At 32.3% G+C, this 22,403-nt stretch overlaps 2 protein-coding genes across 3 annotated transcripts in view; one reads left to right on the plus strand and one right to left on the minus strand.

Annotated features, from left to right (window-relative positions):
* LOC140443757 (uncharacterized) overlaps positions 1-1,752 on the minus strand; it is a 63,749-nt gene extending 61,997 nt beyond the window's left edge. For both annotated transcript variants that reach the window (XM_072535176.1, XM_072535174.1), the window contains exon 1: positions 1,143-1,752. In XM_072535176.1, coding sequence (XP_072391277.1) covers positions 1,143-1,281 — 139 coding nt within the window. In that variant the 5' untranslated portion in view covers positions 1,282-1,752. The remainder of the gene's footprint in view (positions 1-1,142) is intronic.
* Positions 1,753-1,773: 21 nt separating this feature from the next.
* Positions 1,774-20,816, plus strand: LOC140443758 (cap-specific mRNA (nucleoside-2'-O-)-methyltransferase 2-like). The gene is made up of 5 exons (XM_072535179.1): positions 1,774-2,169; positions 7,751-7,909; positions 10,372-10,554; positions 15,042-15,162; positions 16,322-20,816. Exons 1-5 carry the CDS (start codon positions 1,909-1,911, stop codon positions 17,476-17,478), a joined length of 1,881 nt encoding a protein of 626 aa, XP_072391280.1. The 5' UTR covers positions 1,774-1,908; the 3' UTR covers positions 17,479-20,816.
* Positions 20,817-22,403: the final 1,587 nt, after the last annotated feature.

A 22,403-nucleotide genomic window follows, 5' to 3' on the forward strand; every position in this document is an offset into this window, starting at 1 on the left:
AGGAGAATATCATGGCTGCGGAACTTAAGAACATGGTTTAAGAAAACCTCAACGGAGCTGTTTCGAGCCGCAGCGAGCAAGGTCATGATTGCCAATATGATTTCCAACATCCGAAACGGATAGGAACCAGAAGAAGAAGAAGAAGAATGCACATGGCTCACTTAAATATATTTACAATATTATAATTATTAAAAACAAACTTATTATACTTATTATATGCTAATTTCTTAAAAATGCCCTCACATAAATATATTTTATAGTATATAACTTATAAATTAATTTTTTAAACACTATTTTTCTTTCTCCTATATCCATATCATTTCAATATATATGTATATATATATATATATATATATATATATATATATATATATATATATATATATATATACTAAACATAGTTCACTGTGATAGTGGAGGATTCTCGGTTAAAAGTTGGAGAATAAATAAAAGCAGCTTGCTGTATTAGATGAGTTTAGCTGTAATCAAAGAAAGCCAGAGGATTGGCGCACCGTGTATATATATTAAACTCTTGTACTTTTTGGAGAATTTGTCAGTGTGAAGATCTGGGATCTAGGGTTGAATGTCCACGCCTGAACCTGCCTGATATTTTCAGAGAAATGCTTCAATTTCTTATACAAGATGTTTGACAATATCTTGTATAGTGTATTTATTTGTAGCAGACATATTACGCCTATGCTCCATTTGTCGGGCATTTGCTCCTCAGACCAAATTTTAGAAGCTATTTTTAGCATCACCTTGGTGATCTGCTCTACACGGAGTTTAAAAATTCTGCTGGGATGCCATCTCCACCTGGAGATTTTTGATTTTTTAGTTTGTTTATTGATATTTTCACTTCTGCCACCAAAAGTGGGGGTTCCACAAATTCCTCATTTTGGTACTCCAGTTCTATGTTGTTAGTAGATCCCCTTCCAGCAATGCTCGAAAGTGTCACCCATTGTAATAGGATAATAGCACCATTTTAGTTTTAGATGTGAATGTAAACCATGAAGTAGATATATAAGGAACTACATTGGTCAATATTAGATACATGTCTAAGAAAGTGCTGATTTAAGATTTTATTTAACTTGCTGTATTAGATGAATTCGAATTGTGAAGATTATACATTTATTTGGACTTACTTTTATTTCCTGTCTCGACTGAATATTTGTCTGATTCATCCTTCAATTCTGTGAGATCTAATTCTGTGGTTAGCTGACTGGCGACGTATCTTGGATCATATTCATCAAACTCCTTCTTAACATCAATTTTAACTTCCATAATTATTAAATTTCGAGAAAACTAAAATATTAACAATATGTTCCGAGTCTAGCCTCGAAAGAGCCAGTTTACCACACTTATACCAAATAATTCTTTGCTTATACTTAAGGTAGTTCCACTAACTTAACAAACAAAACTATGATACTACATGCATAAAAGGCTCCAAACTTATATCATTAATACTACTTCAATTATTGATTAACGTATAATGCCTTTCATCGGATGTTGAATTTGGTTGAATGTTAACCAATGTATTTTTCAGTTTAAAATTAAAATGCTTCGCCTTTAAAATCCGATACCATGAAACAAAAACAAGAGATGAGAGGATGGATTGAGCCGACGAGATGACAGATAATTTATAATATTTATTGGTGTTTGGCAATGTTGAAATTAACATTTACAAATGAAACATATGCAATAAGATATTTAAAAATTAATAGATTAGAATTATCAAAAAAGAAAAATTAAATCGATTATCACTGGACTCGGGCATAATAGTAAATGTGACTTATGACATGTCTACATAATAAAAAATAAAAACAAAACAAATATGAAAATGATAGGTTAGGTACAGAACATTTAAAAACAAAATTATTTATTTAGTATATTACATACAAATATATAACAATGAATGAATATGAAGAAGACTTTAATAAAATCTATTTTTTCAAAATACAAGATGAGTTGTCTCTTCCTCGCCAAGTATTTGAATCTCCAAAGTGGTGTATACCAGAATTACAATCAAAAAAGACTGAATTAAATATAATAAAAGGACGTCTAGGAAAGTATAAACTGAAAGTATGGTCTAAACACACCGCTCATAGAGACCGAGCTGGTTTTGTCATGAAAAAATTGGCTGAAAAAATTAAACCTGAACTTCTTACTCAAGTAATTATGCACAACTTATACTACACAATGTCTACAAAAAAATAAAGTAACCATATCTAAAATAGCGATTCTTGATAAGTTTACAAAACAAAAGGAAGAATATACTTCATCTATTATTACTTAAGTATATTTCTTTAAATGGTACACCCTATATATTTTTTAGTTCCGCATAATCTATTAAATTTAAAATACTCATGTTCTTAAAGCTTTATAGTTCTAACTTTATTTATTTGTATTATTCTCTCACCACTTAGCACTTATTAAATTATGTTACGTATTGGAAAGATCTTTGATGTCAGTCTTTAGATAGAATTTTGATCTTTTTATGTGAATCATCTCCAATATGCATTTTTTGTTGTAGTTTTGCTCTTTTTCAAAAACAAAAGAATGGCTATTTTCTAGACTCTAGAGAATCCTTGTCTAAGGCTGTTGTGTTTAATTTGTTGGTTTGTACACTATGTTTGTGTGCAACAACCCTTCTATGTAGTTATTGATGTGTTTGCCCAATATATGTTAAATTGCAGTTTTTACAATTTATTTTATGAATCACATCCAACTGATGATCTTTATTAACATTGGGATTAAATTTTGAAAAATATTTTCCGAATGTTTTTGAAGATTTATGTTTAAGATTAATATCATATTTTGCCAACATTTTTGACATTTGTTCAGAGAATCCATTAATGTATGGTATGGATATGTAGCATTTGTTTGATTTAGTTACCTTACTATTATTATTGCTAGGTATGGTTTAGGTTTGTTTTGGATTGGTATTGGAATTAGATTGATTTCTGATAATGCAACTTCTTTTTTTAATTAGATGTTTGTAAAATTCTGGTTAATAATTATTTGTTTCTTAGATATCTTTAACTTTTTTCAGATTTTCGGAATGATATTGTGGGCTAGATAGCTTAATTGCTCTGTCAGTTAAACTGAATACAACACTTCTTTTATGGTTTATACGTGTTGGTATTAAAATTTAGATATCTTCTAGACCAAACATCTTTCGTAAACCAGTTAATTGTTATCAGTCGGTTATTGTTGTTGTACTCTAAACTTAAATCAAGAAAAGTAATTTTGTTGTTTTTTTCTAGTTCATAAGTAAATTGAATGTTATTATGAAAATTATTGTACATTTAAAGAGTATAATAGATTTCAAGATCTGGGATGTAGAGTAAGCAATCATCAACATATTGTTTGTAGAAATGTATGTTGTACTTGTATGTATGAGATGACTATTTGCTCTAATATATCCATTACTAAGTTTACTATTGGTGCTGAGGTAGGCATTGTGCTGATATTTTTATGTTGGAAAAACGTTGAGCTGAGGCAGAATTTTACACCTTCTAGGAATTCTTCAAGTGGAAGAGAAATATGTTACTAATAATGGGGCGAGCTGGAATTCTTTTTTTTTTTTGTAGTCCATGAAAAGATTTGTAAAATGGGCACTACAAAAAGTCATTTGCATGTAAGCTGAGTAAGTTATAGCTCTTAAAAGATAGACTATTTGATTATTTTAAGGAAAAAAGAGCATTATAATTAGCCTTATATCCACCAGAATCAAAATGAATCATTTTCCTTCTACATTAAATTTTATTTTAGTGTTCTTCATTAAATCCAGGATTTTCACTGATTTAAAATGCATTATTTTTGCATAATACTCTCATTTTTAAAATTTTATGTACAGTAAAAATAATGGAGATATCACATATTAAATTGTATGTCTTTGTGTGAACACCCCCTGTTTCGAGTGCTTAAAACCTTAATTTTTCAAAATTACTCTTAAAATTACCTTTTAAATGGCTATGTATAAATATATCAAATCTTGAAAATGAACTGACTTATTGAAGAAAAACCAATGATATTTTAGGGAGCTAATTCTTGAGCATGAAAAATATATGTATTTTGGAGCTGTCATATATCTTAAGTATGCATAATAGTTTTGTAGATGAATATCTCAGCACCAACAAATAACATTGAGTGCTTTGTACTGTTATTAGCATAGGGGGTATTTTCTAGGTTTAAAAGATGCAACCAAAAAAATATTTTATAAGCAAGGAACAAATATTTATTTTAATGTGTACAAAACTATTTTTAACAATGTAATCGTCTTTAGGGGCGATTTTTAGGGGTTGACGATTTTAAACTAAAGAAATATCATTTCACAAGCGAGGAATGAATTTTTAGTTATCTAAATGATCATTTCAAAAGCGATAAATAAATTGTTAATGATTTTAATCCATAAGTTAAGCATTTTACATCGTAAAAAACGATTTTTTAACGTTATTTACGTCATAAGCGGTGGTTTCTAATTGTATGAAAATTTGTATTAAAGTACAAATTATCATTGAATATTTTTACTTTACTTAATTCAATCAGATTTTAATGAATACAACGCTTAAATACATGTTTGCCTATTTTTTTCACTTAGGGGTAGTTTTAACCCTTTAAAAACAAAACGCACACTTCACTCATATTATAACAATGCTTATATCAAAGACAAGCTTAAATCCAAATTTTCAGCTAAAGCCATGCAGTCTGACAGATCAATAAATGATATCAATGATTGTCAAATTCTAGAGATTGAACTGAGTGATGTAATAAACATTTTTTAAGTCTTAATGCAAATGAATGTAAAGGTGGAAGTTACTTAAAGAAGCAAAATGTTATATACTTTGTTTATAATATTGGCAATAGTGAATTGGAACATTTGAATAAAATTAAAGACCTTGTTATAATTTTTGACTATTAGCTTTCTTTTATTGAGCATATAACTTTAAAAGTTTCTGAGGCACTTAAATCATGTAACTTTATTGGCAGAAATAGCCAGGATCTTATTAAAAACTGTCAAATTGCTATATTTCTCGTATGTACATTGTAAGCTAGAATATGCCTCTATAATTTGCTCCCCTTTTTATGAAGCTCATATTCTGTTTACTGAAAAGTTGCAGCATAAATTTTTAAAATAGTTGTTATTTAAGATTAACGGGGTATATCCAAAGGGAGGTGTCAGTACTAGTGAGTGATTTAGACATAATTTCATTGGATTTTTTTTTGTTTTTGCTACAGAATATATCTCTTTTTTTAAGAAAGCTAGATTGGTATTTCAGAAGTATGGTGTAAATAAAATATTGGCAAAGAAATTATTTTAGACACCAATTGTGTGGTAACAGTCAGATATTCAAACATAAAAATGGAAAGAGGTCCTAAGCATGAAGAATACAATCTAGACGGACTCAAAGATACGAACAGAACTAGAAAATATAAAGAAAATATAAACATCAAACTAGAAAACAGTCTAAAACATAATTGAGGAGTGGGAAGAGTGCAGAAATATCGTAGAAGAAGCAGCTGAAGAAGTACTAGACATGCAACTTAAACAAAGAAGAAAATAATGATTGAAAGATGTGTAATATATTGAGAGAGCAGTAAGAAATATTAAGAAGGTGGACAGAACATTTTAAGGAAAAGCTTGAAGGAGGTAGGAGGGAGGCGAAACCTGTTATACCATTAGACCAAGAAGACAACAGAGAAAAGAGTCCACCAACAATAAGGGAGAGTAGAACAGGAGTAGACAAATTAAAGAGCAATAAATCACTGGGTCAGATCAAATAGCATTGGAGCTGCTGAAAAAACGAGGAGATGCATTATTAAAAACAATACAAGCTGATAACAAAGATATGTTTGAATAAGCAATTACCAGTGGAGTGGAATAGCGGTATTATTATCTCTCTCTTCAATCCTGACCTCTGGAGTGAGTGTAGTGGTCATCGTGATGTCGTGTATTTCTTTTAACTCATGCATAGGTCTTTTGCATATTCCTGTAAACTAATCGATCCATTTTGTTGGGGAACTTCCTCGCGATATTCGGTCTTCTACATTTCCTTGGATAATAAGTCTTTCCATGTTTTTGTGCCTAAATTTTGTTCTAAAGCATGATAATGCTATGCCGTATGTTGAAAATATAGTGCAAAATTATCTAGAGTAAGTTGGAATCGACTGCATGGGATGGCCAGCAAATAGTGCCGATCTCAGTCCTATAGAGAATGTTTGCGACTTGCTTGGTAGGCGTCAGCGGAATTCTCCTAATCAACCAAACACTCTGCAGGACTTGGAATAACGTTTTGTCCAAATTTGGAATGAACTGGATGAGAATACTTTAAGACCGCTTATTTGGAGTATGAATCCTCGATACCAAGCTGTCATTCGTAGCAGGGTGGAAAGACGTCTAAAAAAAATTAACAATTTCAATTTTTAGAATTAGCGATTTTGTTTGTTTTAAGATTGTGTTAAGTTTATGAATATTGAAGATGGTTAGCGACAACATCACCAAATCTGTTTGTTTTACAAAGTAAACTAATACTAGTTCAAATGCGTTTTTTTCATTTAATATCTTCATGTTATATCGTAAGTTTTAAAGTGGTGCGTTAAGTTCTTGGAGCAGTGTATTAAATAATTGCGGAGACAGTATGCATCCGTGTCTGACACCTTATTATCATTAATATTATACCATTACATAAAAAGGAAATAAATTAGAATGTGGAAACTGCTGTGCAATCACTCTATTGAATACAGCGTACAAAATAAAGTACAATTGTGTGAAATAAAAGTGTGACTTCTGTAGACAGAAGTTAACAATAGACCAGATATTTGTTGTACGACAGATTCTCGAAAAAACAAGTAATATACATCGACACACATTATCTCTTTGAGAATTCTTAATACAAGCAATGAAAGAATTTAAAATATCAACACAATTGATAGTGTTGATATAAGAAACTCTAAAAGTAGAACGTAAACTCCGGCTACAAAAATAATTAACGGAAACAATAGTTGTGAAAAAGGGACTACGTCAGGAAGACGTCTTATCATGCATCTTGTTCGACACCATGCTTGAAAGAATAATAAGAGAATAATTATTGATAATAGTGTCTAGCGTTTACAGTTGATGTCGACATAACCCCAAGGTTAAGAAGAGAAATCACAGAAGCATTCAATCAAATAGAACCAGCAACACAAAATAATGGGCTTAAAATAAAAAATATATATGCATGCAAATAAAAACGCAGAAATAAGGCAGCTCCAAAAACTAACAATAGGAGAATACAACATTGGCGAGATAGAAAATGGAATTTGGCGAAGATACAACTTTCAACTATACAAAATACACCAGGATCCGGATATCGCAACATTTATTAAAATAGGACATCGGTGTTGGATGGGAAAGGTGGAAAGAATGGAAGAAGACAAAATACCAAACCAAATAAGTAAACAAGTGTCAGTAGGAAAAAGAACAAGTAGAAGACTCAAGCTGAGATACATAGAACAACCATAAAAATAAAACATTGGAGAAAAACAGCACGAAACAGATTAGAATAGAGAAAAAGAATCCTGGAACAGGCCAAGACCCAAAAAGGGTTGTCGAGCCAGTGATGATAAAAGAAATTTTTGATAATTTCATGTAAAAGATTTATATTGAAACTAGGCTTTCACAGCAACTAAGAATTTTTTAAATAAGATTTTAAGCTGTTATGAAATGGTTATAACGTAATATTAAAATGTAAATATTTTTCTGTTTTAGGCATGGTGTAAATTTTATGAAATCTTGGCACATTTTCCTGTAATTCCACTTTGTGCTGTGAGTAATAAAAAGCTTGAAAGTCTGCATTTATGTGAAGCTCCTGGGGCATTTGTTTGTGCATTAAATCACTATCTGACGCTGAACTACCCAGGTTTGGAAGTTAGTTTTGTTTACTTATTTTTCGAGATTAACATATTGATACTTAAGTAATTAGTATTTGTAAATCAAATTTATATGTAAGTTTTTTATTTGTAGTAGATTTTTTTTTATTATTTACGCCAATCAAATGGTTAACAAACTTAATAGAAAAACCGTAATACAAATTAATGAAAACAAAGTAAAATTCAGCTGCTTCTTACATTAGAACAGAAAAATTTTTTTACTGTTAATGGAGTAGGAAGCGTCTCAAATAGCTTCTTCTGCTCAAACGTCAATCTCACGTCATGCAGTACTCTATGTTAGATATGAATTGCGGAAAACATGCAGAATCCACTTGACTAATAACAGGACATCGATATGCATCAGAACAGTAGCGAAAAAGGAGTGGGTGTTTAATAAAATTCTAGAACTAATGAAAAAAAGTAGAATGTATGGTCTCTGTAACATATTGTATGTCACTTTAAATGCGGCAACGTTTGATCCCTTCTCTGTTTACAACGGATACCTGTGTGAAGCGTTTTAGCTGGGAAGCAGTTCCTTAGTAGATTCTAGGTGCAGAGTGTTGTTTGCTGAAATTTAATTATTTTGAATAGTGATTTAACAGTTCGTTAGTATAGTGTAAAGTGTAGTTTGCTGTAATTTAATTATTTTGGATAGTGATGTGGCTTTCGTGAGACAATGTGGTTGAAAATATTGTGTACGATAACAACATTGATTTTGTAAAAAAGTGCCAGTGCCGGTGTGAATGTAACTCCTGAAAAAAAAGTACAAGTAAACAAGATTCTAATGCGTTTAAATACTGAAAGAAAACAAGTATGTTTCAATGTGTACAAAAGTGAAAAACTGTTGGTACAATCAACTTCTGATTTAACAGTATACAAACATTCATATTAACAGTAATTAACAGTATACATATGGATGTCAAAACTGGACGCTAACCAAGGCAAACATGAATAAACTAGCCACAACGGAAAGAGCAATGTTAGGTATACGACTGTCAGATAAAAAGAGGAACGACTGGATAAGATCCAAAACAAAAGTCGAGGACATAACAACAAAAATTGCCAAACTTAAATGGAGCTTCGCGGGCCACACTGCTAGACAAAAAGACCAACGTTGGAATACTACAATACAACATTGGAGACCTTACGAAAATAAACGACCAAGAGGAAGACCACAGATGAGATGGGTTGATGACATTAAAAGAATAGCTGGAACAAATTGGAAATATGTTGCTCAGGATAGAGACCGATGGAAGAAGTTGGGAGAGGCTTATGTCCAAACATGGACGACAGAAGGCTAAGAAGAAAAAGAATGTTAAAATTATTTCTTTTAAAAATATTTTCACCCTTAAAATGTTTTAAGAAAGAAAAGCCTTTCTTTCTAACCAGTAAGAGGATTTGTTTTAAACTGCGACCATTTTAAATAGTTTAGGAATCTTTTTGTGTATTGTTGCCCAGGAAATCTCTGTAAGTATTTTTTTGATTTCTTTTTTTTTTTTTCTGTAGTTAGCCTTTCCAGTCCCTCAAATAAAGAAACCCTTATCCACGACCGAGCTCTCCAACCAACACACGAGTAGCCGTTCGCAAACGTTTTAATATTTATTTGCTTACCCTATCTCCAGCCCAGTAATTGTTCAGTTCCCCCTTTCAATCCCCCTATAAGCAATTATATATTGTTATCAGTGACACCCAACGTCGTAGGCAAATTTAAATTGCTACAAAGTAGCTTTAACTCATATTTTATGGGTTAAGGTAACCCTTAAGAAATACGAATGTAATTTCACAAAATTTCACTGGTTAAATCACCCAAGAATGGTATTTCGAAAAACAATTGGTGTGCAAATGAACTTTGCACTTGTGGCACGTATATATTGTATGATTATGACATACTCTGCAACGTCTATGCTTTTATTGCTTAAAAATAACGGAAGCCCTGAAGGCTTCCTACTGAGGCGTTCTGATGGGTCCTAAAAATGACGAAATAGGGATAAGCGAATTGTAGAAGCACTATACGTGAAATCAAATCTTAACTGTCTTTTCTATTAATAAAGATATTTGGATCAACTCATTGTAACGATGATTCGTGGAGAACAAACATGAACTATGAGCTGGATGAATTAATACAGAGCGCAGATATCGTTAGATTTGAACATCAGGCAGTGGCGAAGGAAAGTATGGGCAGGCAGAATGGAAAAACGTCGTTAAGCAGGCCAAAACCCACAAAGGGTTATAGCGCCAATAGAAGAAGAAGCACTTGTACTTATTTTGTAATTTTAAATAATTTGCGGAATCGTGAGGAAGGTGTTTGGCGTCGTTATAACGCCAAGCAGCTTTTAATTTTTAACATATGCAGTATCCATATACATATATCATAAGTAACTATAATTTTTTTATATTTGGTACTGTTTATTTTAGACGAAAAATATTTTGAATCTAAAGTTTTATATTTTAATTTTTTAGTGGGCCTGGAAAGCCAATACACTAAACCCAAATTATGAAGGTAACGAATTGAATGAAATGATACCTGATGATCGGTTTATTAGACATACATTAAAGAACTGGATATTTGGTGCTGATTTTTCAGGAGATATAACTAAAACTTATAACCATGAATATTTAGTTAACTACGTCCAACATACAAAAGTAAGTTATATTATACATAATGCAAACATTATTTTCAAAAGAAAACTGTTATTTCTAGATTTCATTTTATGCACATTTATTTGTGTTAAATTGTCTAAAGTCACATAAGCAGCTAATTTGGAAGAAGGATTCAAAATTATTGTTCATAGGTTTCAGGCTTTGCAAGATAAAGACTTTGGAATAAAAGTTAATGGTGAATTGATTCTCAATATTGTCGACACGCTGACGACACTGCTGTTTTATGCGATAGCCTCCAAGGCATTCAAGAGTTATTGGCTTGCGTAAACATGACAGTGAATACAGAACAATATCACTAATAAGTCACATTCTCAAATTATTCCTGAAAATAATACATGGTCGTATAAATAAAAAACTGGAAGAAGGAATAGATGATAGTCAGTTTGGGTTCAGAAACGGACTAGGAACCAGAGAAGCATTATTTGCTTTTCATGTGTTAGCTCAAAGATGCATGGATATGAATGTTGATGTGCATGTTTGTTACGTTGATTTTGACAAAGTTAAACATGAAAAATTAGTCCAAATTCTAAAGACAAAAAACATAGACCATAGGGACTTACGAATAATAACAAACCTCTACTGGAATCAAAAAGCACAAATCGTAATAGATAACGAACCCAGTCCAGAAATTGAAATCAGGAGAGGAGTTAGGCAGGGATGTATTATGTCCCCATTACTATTTAATGTATATAGTGAAGCCATTTTTAAAGAAGCATTACTATCTCAAAGTTAAGGAATAATAATTAACGGAAGATCTATTAACAACATAAGATATGCAGATGACACCGTGTTATTACTGTTAAACACAACAAACAGTTTCTGTGAAAAATATGGACTAAAAATAAATATAAAAAAGACCAAATACATGATAATATCAAAGAAAACAAATATACCAACAAACATACATTTGGGAAATGTACCGATAGAAAGGTTTGATAAATACAAATACCTAGGAACCTGGATTTCAGACAATAATGATCAAACAACCGAAATAAGAGCAAGGATAGAAATAGCAAGAAATACGTTTGTAAAAATGAAAACAATGCTCTGCAACAAAGACCTTAGATTAGAACTGAGAGTAAGAGTACTGAGATGCTACGTGTTTTCGATACTGCAATATGGAAAACTGGACATTGAAGCAAGAACACAAATAAATTACAGTCCTTTGAAATGTGGTGTTACAGGAGGATGCTTAGAATAGCATGGACACAGAAGAAAACTAACACGGAAGTATTGCGAGAAATGGGCAAAGAATGCGAAATAATAAACACAATAAAAATAAGAAAGTTACAATATCTGGGACACGTAATGAGGGGACAGCGATATGAACTGCTAAGGCTGATAATACAGGGAAAGATAAGAGGATGAAGGAGTATAGGAAGAAGGAGAGTGTCATGGTTGAAGAATTTAAGGGACTGGTTTAAATGCAGTTCTATAGAACTCTTCAGAGCAGCAGTAGATAGAGTAAAGATAGTGATGATGATATCCAACCTCCGATCGGGAAACGGCACTTAAAGAAGAAGAAACATGACAGGAAGAGGTATGGGTCTAAAAATGAATGTTTCTAGTCTTTCTAGGCTTTCAGTCGCCAACCTCTCGACAATGCTTCCCTAGAAATTAATCAACAAAACATTGAGAGAGTAACTCACTTTGAATATCTGAGATGCTAGGTTACATACCAAGTATAAGCAAGCATCGATATAATATTATATGGATGCAACCTATGAATAAATACTTGCGTCCAAAGTAGCTAGTAACAATGGTCGATTTTGTTTCCGGAATGTCAGTGGTGTACGAAAAAAAATCTTTTAGTACATATATATTTACAATAATTATTTATTTTCGTTGTTATTTACATTTGAATAAAATATATAATGGCGTGTAACATTGTAAAATTAAAAAATTATTATTTTTATAACATTATAAAACATTTATATTTTACAGGTACGTAGTTGCTCGTAGGTATTAAAAATTTAACGAATTTTTTAATTTGCCAAAAATAATACATTAAATTATTAACTTGAACACATAATGTTACCTGCTTACATGTAACATTAAAATATCGGGAAATAATGAATCACCTGTCAAATTCACGTCGGACATTGTAGCTAGTAATATGACGTCAGAACCGTCGTCTGTCAACTACATTTAAAAATATCAACAGGCTCCATTCTTAGTGTAATACATCGATGGAGTCAAGTAAAGAGATCAAGTGCAGAATTGAAACAACGTGTCTGAAATTGAAATAAACCACGTTAAAGAGTGATCAAATGTTAGATTTGATGTGTAGGCTGATTCGAATACCCTGAACAGTGATGCAAACCAACGAAACTGTGTTAAATATACCAAATGCCGTTCGTGAATTATTTAAAACTATTAAAATAAGAAACATTTAATACGTAGGGCATGTTCTTAGAGGAGACCGATACAGAATCCTTCAGCTTATTATGAAAGATAATTGGTAGTAAAGGTGCATAGTTTACACTTTTTGCTACATTACGCCTATTTTGTTACATTGGCGCTCATTCAAAGTGCCACACTCCCACACTTTTTCTTACAAATGGCGTAAAATAAAAATTTAAAGATTTTAAAAAATGTCACAATGCAATAGGTAGCCACTCTGTTTTATTGTGAGAACGCACTGCAGACAATTGGATAGATGTTGTCATTAATGTCGAACTTCATCGTTTCGTTCGTAGATTGACGTGACTAAGCAGATGAGTCAGCGTTGTTATGAGATTTTGTAAGTATAGTTCATCCCAAACCCTTCTTTCAGCGCGTCATAGTTGATCGACTTCTCTCTAACACATTAAGCTAGAAGTGACAGAAAAAAACGTGAGTCTGTGATTATTATACATAGAACTTAGAAAATTATTTATCGTAAAGCTAATTCTACTTAGGGATGTATAATTGGTTGGAGTTTAGAATACGCTATATAAATATCCAATCAATGATGCGCATAAATATAATTTGACGCAGATTGTCTCGATCGTGACAGTACTTTCACAATGTCAACTGATAAAATGATAACTGTCATTCCAGGTAGTATTATCAGACTAAACATGACTTTCAACAACACCAGTAATTTACATCTTTTATATCCAATATTAAATAATTATAGAAAAATTTTTAAATCCCAACACCTGGATTGCTGTTATCATTTTAACATCATCAAAGTTTTTTAATCTTTTGGCTGTAGTAATACTATGTTTAACTAATATTGTTTCATGGTACATTGACATTTTGTTTTTGATACCGTTCATGGGTATCTTATCAATCAGTTACCAGCTGAAGTCCGTTTGAAGAGGTTTACTTTCCGGACACTGGAACTCACTTAAGCATGGGTGTATGTTACCTGAAGTAAAATTTAATTAAAATATTAAACATCATATAATATTATCAACATCATGTACAATCTTCGGTAACACATTACATTTTAAAGGGTTTTTACCCAAATATTTTGGTGGCTCAGGCATGGTAACCTGTAAGTATAACCATTTTGCTTTTTTAACCTTAGTCAAAATTTTAAACCACGTTTGCTGTAATTAAATGGTTTATACTTATTTTAGGTATTTTAACCTGATGATGGAACAGTTGTTCCGAAAACGTTCGTGTTTTTAATGTTGCCCTTTTAAGGGTTTTTATAAAATAAAATATACCCACATACAAAGACTAACCTCTTTTTGTTATACGTGGTATACAGCCAGCTGCAGGAATTATTTTCCTTGTGGATTTTATGCAATAATTCTCGACATTCTTAAAATCCTATATGACGTCAAAATTAGTGGCGCACTGAAAGAAGGGTTTGGGACAGACTGTATTCTACAATGGTTTGTCAGTAAAAAGAAACCAATGTGAAATATCGTCCTTCTTCTTCTTTTTATATAGACATGACTCTGTCTGTTTTTCAATGCGCCTCCAGTAAGTTGTTCCATCGTTTTCGTGGTCTTCCTACTGATCGTCTTCCTATTGGGGAACCGTCTCTTGCCGTCTTTACGACTCTATTTGTTGTCATTCGGCTTATATGATCGTTCCATTCTACTCTTCTATTTCTTACCCAGTTCTTGATGTTCTCCACCTTGCATATACGTCGTATATCTGTACTTCTAGCTCTGTCCTATAGTGTCTTAACATCAATTTTTCATCTCTGCTGTTTCTAACATCCTTTTTGTCATCTCTGTGTCAGGTCTTGTTTCTGCTGCGTATGTCATTATTGGTCTGATGACTGTTTTGTAAATTCTGCCTTTCGTTTCTCTTCCGATATTTTTATTTCTCCATATTGTTTCGTTTAGGCTTGCGGCTCTGTTTGCTGTATTCACTAAACATCGTCATTGAACTAGGTAATTTATATCGGATCGATATAAAATGAATGTAGAATTTGCTCTTTTAATGGTTTTAAGGAGTTTCTAAATATCTTTAAATCTGTATTTTAAGTCTGTATTTTAACCTGATATTTATGCACTTTCTAGGTATCCCTAATTACTGCAGATGGAAGTGTGGACTGTATGAGTGATCCTGGAGAACAAGAACGTCATGTCGAAAGATTGCACTTTTGTGAAACTATAACAGCATTGAGGGTTTTACAAACAGGTACTTATTCAAATCTCATATATTAAATTTTAGTAAATAAATAATTAGATGGGGTCAATTAGACCATTTTATATCCCTGGGACAATTTTGATTTAGTGGTATTTATTGTGTATATCACTATCATAAAATATTATGTCCATACTATGTACACTATTACTTCTCTAGCTCCCCTTACCCTTTAGATGTCGGAATGTGATTTCTGTTTATCATATATCCATTTTTTCCGCTCTCTTCTTCTTCTTCTTTAAGTTCCATCTTCTATCGAAGGTTGGAAATCATCATGGCTATGCGGACTCTGTTGACTGCCGCTCTAAAAAGTTCTGCACTACTGCATTCAAACCATTCCCTTAGGTTCTTACACTCTCTTCTATTATTTACTAATTCCTTCATATTCTCTACGGTTTTCCCTCTTTTCCTTCCATATTCTTCTAGTTGGTCCAGCTTTTTTTCGTTGAATTTCCCATTTTGAAAAGAATAAAAAGAATGTATATTTTTATATCTACACCGGTTCTTAGTCCAAAATGAATATTTTTTGAGTTGTGCCACTATTGCCGCTCATGGGCGATATATTTTTATTTCAAAGCAATTTCTTCAGACAAGTACTTGGAATCTCAATGGACTTCCATTTTTTCCCCTATAATTGCTGATATATTCATGAAAACCATAGAATCCTCAGCTCTGGAATTACATCTACTTAAATTGAACGTATGGCTTCGTAGATGCAACTTTTATCATATGGCCTAACGATCAAAATACCCTTGTGCAACATAAACGTATATATTAACATAGACCGAGCAGTATGTAGAGAGAGAGAGAGAGAGAGAGAGAGAGAGAGAGAGAGAGAGTAAGAAGTTTCAATGCGCAAGAGAGAAACAGATCGAACAAACGCAAGAGATCTTGTCATCAATACGAGTGGCCGGTATGCTCGATCTATGTTAATATATACGTCTATGTTTTGGAAGCTCCCGATTTAATTTAATGGTCTAAGATTTGTTTACCTGTTTTATAATATGTGTATCTGTCATCAAAGATGTACAAATTATAAAGCAAACAATTTTTATGCTCCATATTTTAAATATTAAATAATTAAATATTATAAATTTTAATATAAATTGCCTAGTAATTTTCTTGTTACTTAATGCTTTTCTTTGTTTTTCAGGAGGAACTTACGTTTTGAAAATTTTTACCATGTTTGAGGAAAGTACGCTCAACTTATTATTTCTTTTAAATTGTTCGTTTGATAAAGTAGCACTATTTAAACCTTGTACATCAAAAAGTGGAAACTCTGAAGTATACGTTATTTGTACCAAATATAAGGGATTTAGCATTATTGATCATTTGTGGAGAGGCTTATGGGGTGCTTATGAAGATATTGACATATTTAATTCAAACTCTATGTTCTTGCTAACTCATCTACCGGATAGTTTTTTAGCTGAAATATATAAATGTTCAGATTTTTTTATGAAAAAACAAGCAGATACTATATTGGATAATATTTATCATTTTGATCGCAGGATTCAAGATAATATTTTTATTACCAAGTCATTTGTAGCTCAAGTTTATTTGGCTAGACATGAGATCAAACCCATACCAGAAAGTTCCAAAATAGTACCAAATATATGTGTTTCTGAATTATGGAGAGTCCATTCAACTAAGAACTCAAGGCACTTTTTTAATACAAATTTACCAAACGTTATACGTAATAGAAAAATTTACAATAGTTTGGATATCATTATTGGTAAAGAAATTCAAACTGTATATAATTCCAAATTTACTGACAACGACAATCTCAGAAAAATTCAAACGATGTGTGCAAATAATAAAAATACGTCCGATTTTTATCAATATGTTTTGAAGGTGCTGCAAAAAAATAACATTGTTATAAACGTTAAAGAATTTGATGTTACTATATTCTCAAAATTCCAAAAAGAATTGTTTCTCAAAATATCTTCCGTTATAGGTGTCGATAAGAATTTAATACTAATTAATATTCCCTTTGTAACGCATTTTCTTGCAGGATTACTATATTTATTAATATTTTTTTACGATAAAGTTTATATGGGGAGAGGTGTTGTATATTTATATCAACCAAAATCTAGTGTGTTCAAAAGTATACAAAGTATTTTTAACAGTATTACAGAAAAGTACAAACTTACAACTGAATCAAATAGCCAGTTTGCCCAGGATATTGTTCACATTGTTTCGCCTAGTGTATTTGAAACTGAGTCTTTTATTGAGACAATCTGGAATTATAATAAGTATTTATTTTGCGAGGACAAATGTTTTACTAGCCCTTATACATATCACTTACAATGATCTGTATGTGGTTCGTATACAAAAAATGGAGTCTGGATCTTTTGATAAAATGTTTCTATATTTGCATTTCAGAATTTAAAGAAAAGATATATTTAATGAATAAGTATTATGTCATAGTCTACATCGGTTTCAAAAGTGTTTAGTTCAATAAGTAAGACATATACTTAGTTAACCAATACCCAAAAGAGAAGATTGTTACATTTAAATCAATAATCGTCTTCATTTAATAACGCAGTATAACTTAGGAGTCCCAGTTAGTAAGCTAAGATAGGCTACCAGTATTTTTGTTTCTTGTTCTATGCAAGAGTTGTAACAAGGCCAGTGCTAACCTTAACGGTAAATTATGTGTAATATCCTGATGTTAACCAAGCTACTTATTTTATACATGCATACAAGGTGACCAGGTGTGAATATATTTTTAATTCACTCTCTTTTTCTCTTATCTTCCCCATTACTTGGATCGTGATTTCCTCAAATACTCATAACAAATTTTCTCCATTGGTTTCTATCTTCAGTTACTTCAAGAGTTTGGCAGAATGAGTGACATTCTGAATTTGGTGGGACCATCTGATTGGTGACAACCTTTTTTTAATATCAAGTTGGTTAATAATGGAAACGTTTGTCAGATGAGCAGTCCGAGATATGCGCAGCATTTTTCTCCAACACCACATCTCAAAGGTACGATTTTTTTGGCATTCTTGTGCGTGAAAAGTTTCTGTCCCGTATAGAAATATTGAGAATACAACTGCACTAATCTCATCTTGATTTTTTCCTCGAGTCGTTAGGCGACTAATTGCATTTTTTGTTATACCAATGCGTTTCCGAACTTCTGCTTCGCAGTTGCTATCGTTAGTTATACTAGATTCGAGATAGTTGAAGCTATCTATTATCTGAAATTCCTGCCAGTGGTTACTCAGCTAAATAGTGTTGAATCTGTCTATCACCATTATTTTCGAATTGTCCCTATTAATTGTAAGACCAACTTTCATGCTTTCCTACTCAACTCTTCGCAGGAGATCTCAATGTTCAAATTAATCTCTTTAATGTAATCACTATTATATTTCTTCTTCTTCTTCTGGTTCCTATCTGTTTCGGATGTTGGAAATCATATTGGCAATCATGACCTTGCTCGCTGCGGCTCGAAACAGCTCCGTTGAGGTTTTCTTAAACCATGTTCTTAAATTCCGCAGCCATGATATTCTCCTTCTACCGGGTTCGCGCTTACCTTTGACTTTACCTTGCAATATAGACTGCAGCAGGGAGTAACGGTGCTGATTTTTCATAAGGTGTCCCAGATATTGCAATTTTATGCGTTTGATGGTAAACACAATCTCTGGTTCCTTCTTCATTTTTTCTAGAACTTCCTTGTTCGTGATCCTTGCTGTCCATGATATTCTCAGCATTCTTCTATAAAGCCACATCTCAAATGCTTCAAGTTTTTTAATAGTGGTGTCTGTGAGCGTCCATGCCTCCGCCCCGTAAAACAACACAGAAAACATAGCATCTCAAATGTCTCATTTTTGTATCTAGGGATATGTTGTGACTTTTGAAGATGGCGCTCATTTTGTTAAAGACCGTTCTTGCCTTTCATATGCGGCACTTTATTTCCTGTACATTGCTCCACTGTTCGTTTATAATAGTTCCCAGGTAGCAATACTGTTTTACTCGCTCTATCTGCGTCCCATTAATTTATAGATGAGCCCCATTTATATTCTCCTTGCTGATAATCATTTGTTTTGTTTTGTGGGTATTAATGTTTAGTCCGTACTGTTGACTGTACTCGTTTATTTTGTCCATTAGCCTCTGAAGTCCCTCTAAACTATCTGCTATCACCATGGTGTCGTCGGCATATATAACATTGTTTACTCTTTCACCATTTAGAAGGATGCCTTCGTCTATTCCGTAAAGAGCCTCGTTAAAAATTTTCTCTGAGTACATATTAAATATCAACGGCGATAGGATACATCCCTGTCTAACTCCACGTAGTATTTTTATGTGATCTGTTTCTTCTCCGTTAATTTTCATGTATGCGGTCTGATTCCAGTATAGTTCTGAAATTATTCTGAGGTCTTTGTCATCCAGGTCTGCTTCTTTTAAAATGTTTATCATCTTTTGATGTTGAACTCTGTCAAATGCCTTTTCATAGTCGATCAAGCACGCGTATACGTCGCAGTTAACGTCCCTGCATCTTTGAATCAGTACCTGTACTCCGAAAAGTGCCTCTCTGGTACCCACTGCGTTAATGAAGCCGAACTGTCTGTCCGATATTTGTTCCTCGCACTTCTTATAAATTCTTCCATGGATGACTCTAAGAAACAGTTTCAACATGTCGCTCATTAGGCTGATTGTTCGATATTCTTCGCTTTTTTTAGCCCCATGTTTTTTAGGTATCGCTATGAATTCTGATTCTAGCCATTTATCAGGGATGATTCCTGTATTGTATATTTTATTGAAGACAGCCGTGATCCAATTTATTCCTTCTTCCTCCAAGAGTTTTAAAAATTCAGCTTCGATATTATCAGGCCCTACAGCTTTCCTGCTTTTCATCCGTTTTATTGCTTCTTCTACCTCGGATTTAAGTATGTCCGGGCCCGTCATCCTCTCTGAAAATAAATGCCTATAATCCGTTCTTTGATCTTGAAAAAGTGTCTCCAAATATATTCTCCATTTGTCTTTCATCTCTTGGGTGTCAATGATTAATTTTCCATTGGTGTCTATGAGTTTCATTTGTGTTTGCTTTTTAAAAGTACCCGTTATTTCTTTTACCTTTTTGTGTACATTAAAATTGTCATGCTTGGCTTTTAGTCTTTCTATTTCTTTACATTTCTCTACAGCTTCTTTTTCTTTAGCTTCTCTTATTTTTCTTCTGATGTAAGCCTGCATTTTTTTATATTCATCTTTATTTCCTTTAATTAACCTTCTGCGTTCCATTAAGTGAAGGATTTCTGGAGTCATCCAAGATTTCTTCTTTGTTTGGTTTTAGCAGATCTTGTTTAGTTTTCTTAATTATTTCTTAGAATTGATTGATTTCTCGTTGGATGTTATTTTCTTCTTTTAGTTGTTTAACTTGGTTGTTAATATATTTCCCCACTTGCTTTTTAACTTCCGGATGTTGCAGGGCTGTCATGTCGTAGTTAGGTCTAGACTTTTTCTTTATTGTCTTCAGTCTCACATCCATGACTCCCACTAAAGGTATGTGGTCAGATTCAATGTCCGCTCCTGGATATGTTTTGACAGATTTAAAACTGTTTCTGAATCTTCTATTTACCAATATATAATCTATCTGGTTTCTAATTACGTTATGGGGTTTATCTGCTGGTGCCTTCCATGTATACAATCTCCTCGGTGGTAGTTTATAAAATGTGTTTAGAACCACTAGCTTGTTATCTTCTGCGAATATTTCTAGTCTGTCACCTCTTTCGTTTCTTTGTCCTAACCCAAAAGGTCCGATTAGAGACGTTTTCCGTTCGGCCCCAAGTTTTGCATTGAAATCCCCCATTATGATGCTGACTTCGTGTTTAGGTATTCGTTCTAATATATCCTCTATGCTTTGGTAGAGAGTCTCTACTTCCTCGTCGTCTTTATCTGCAGTGGGATCGTATATTTGTATTATGCTTACATTCACTGGATTGGCTCTTATTTGCAGTAGTATTACTCTGTTGAACACGGACAAAATTTAAAATACATCTACTAATTTTTCTCGTTATTATCACACCAACTCCATGCTCTAGTTTTCCATCTAGTGACCCTGAGTAGAATATTCTGTGATCTTTTTTGTCAATGCTTCCTGTTCCGGGCCATCTCATCTCGCTTATTCCCATTATGTCAATGGTCATTCTTTCCATTTCCTGAATGGCATTTTCTATTTTTCCACTCCTTGCCATAGTTTTCACATTCCATGTGCAAATTTTTAAATATTGTGGTTTTGCTGCTTTTTCTTTTTCATAGGTACTCATAACTGTCCTATTCGACCGTTTTCAATAACAGTTGCACACTACTGTATCACTAGGGATACTTCATCCTTTTTTTACAGAGTTTTACAAACGTATTGAGTGATACCTTCAAAGAAGGTGCTACTTGCAATATAATTCCATTTAAAATAACTTTACAAAATTGAGCTTGTCGGCTATTTTGTATGATTACGTCACTAAAACATCTTAAAACCAGTTCCAGCCGCTGTTACTTCAGTTTTCCCAAAAATTTATTATTTTTATGTTTTATTAACTCTTAATTGCCCTGACAGTATATTTAATCATCAAGCACCTTTTTGTACAATTTCTGAAATTAAATATATCTGTATCATTCTTATTATTTTACAAACTACGATACGTTTTGCAGAAGCGATCTATAATCAAGACCTTAGAAAAATATTTTAATGTAACACATTTTTCTTAGTATTACTTAGGTATAATATTGTTTGGTTATTGCAGTTTTTATATTTGAAAATTTTAACATTTAACGGTTGTTGTATTATAGATGAATAATCTTTGTTTGATAACAAAGTTACACTTTAAATAAAATTATATACTTAAATATTTAAGAATCATTGTTTATATACTACGAATTCTTCAATAAAAATTTAAGAGTTTATTTAATGTTTTAATTTTATATCAGAGAAGGGACAGAGAATGTCTTGGTAGTAGGTTTTCTTCTGCATAATCCAGATTGCACAAGTCGCTGACTGACTGAAAAGTTTTGAATTAAACACCGGTATACGAAGGGTAGTATAAAGATATTTAAAACCGACGGTACTCAAAGACTAACAAAAATATTCAATGACATATATATATATATATATATATATATATATATATATATATATATATTGTAGCGAGATTAAATAAAACGAGCGGTTCGAATTTATATAACTATATTTATTTATAAGTTTACAGTTCGGTACTCTCTTATCAACTAACTTTACTTCT

This window comes from Diabrotica undecimpunctata, chromosome 6 (assembly GCF_040954645.1).
Source record: "Diabrotica undecimpunctata isolate CICGRU chromosome 6, icDiaUnde3, whole genome shotgun sequence".
NCBI lineage: Eukaryota > Metazoa > Arthropoda > Insecta > Coleoptera > Chrysomelidae > Diabrotica > Diabrotica undecimpunctata.

Excerpts from the sequence above, each read along its gene's own strand:
- LOC140443758 (XM_072535179.1), top strand. The coding sequence starts at position 1,909 with ATGAATGAATATGAAGAAGACTTTAATAAAATCTATTTTTTCAAAATA. Across the intron at positions 2,170-7,750 it reads AACCTGAACTTCTTACTCAA|GCATGGTGTAAATTTTATGA; the intron begins GTAATTATGCAC and ends TTTCTGTTTTAG. Across the intron at positions 7,910-10,371 it reads TGAACTACCCAGGTTTGGAA|TGGGCCTGGAAAGCCAATAC; the intron begins GTTAGTTTTGTT and ends TTAATTTTTTAG.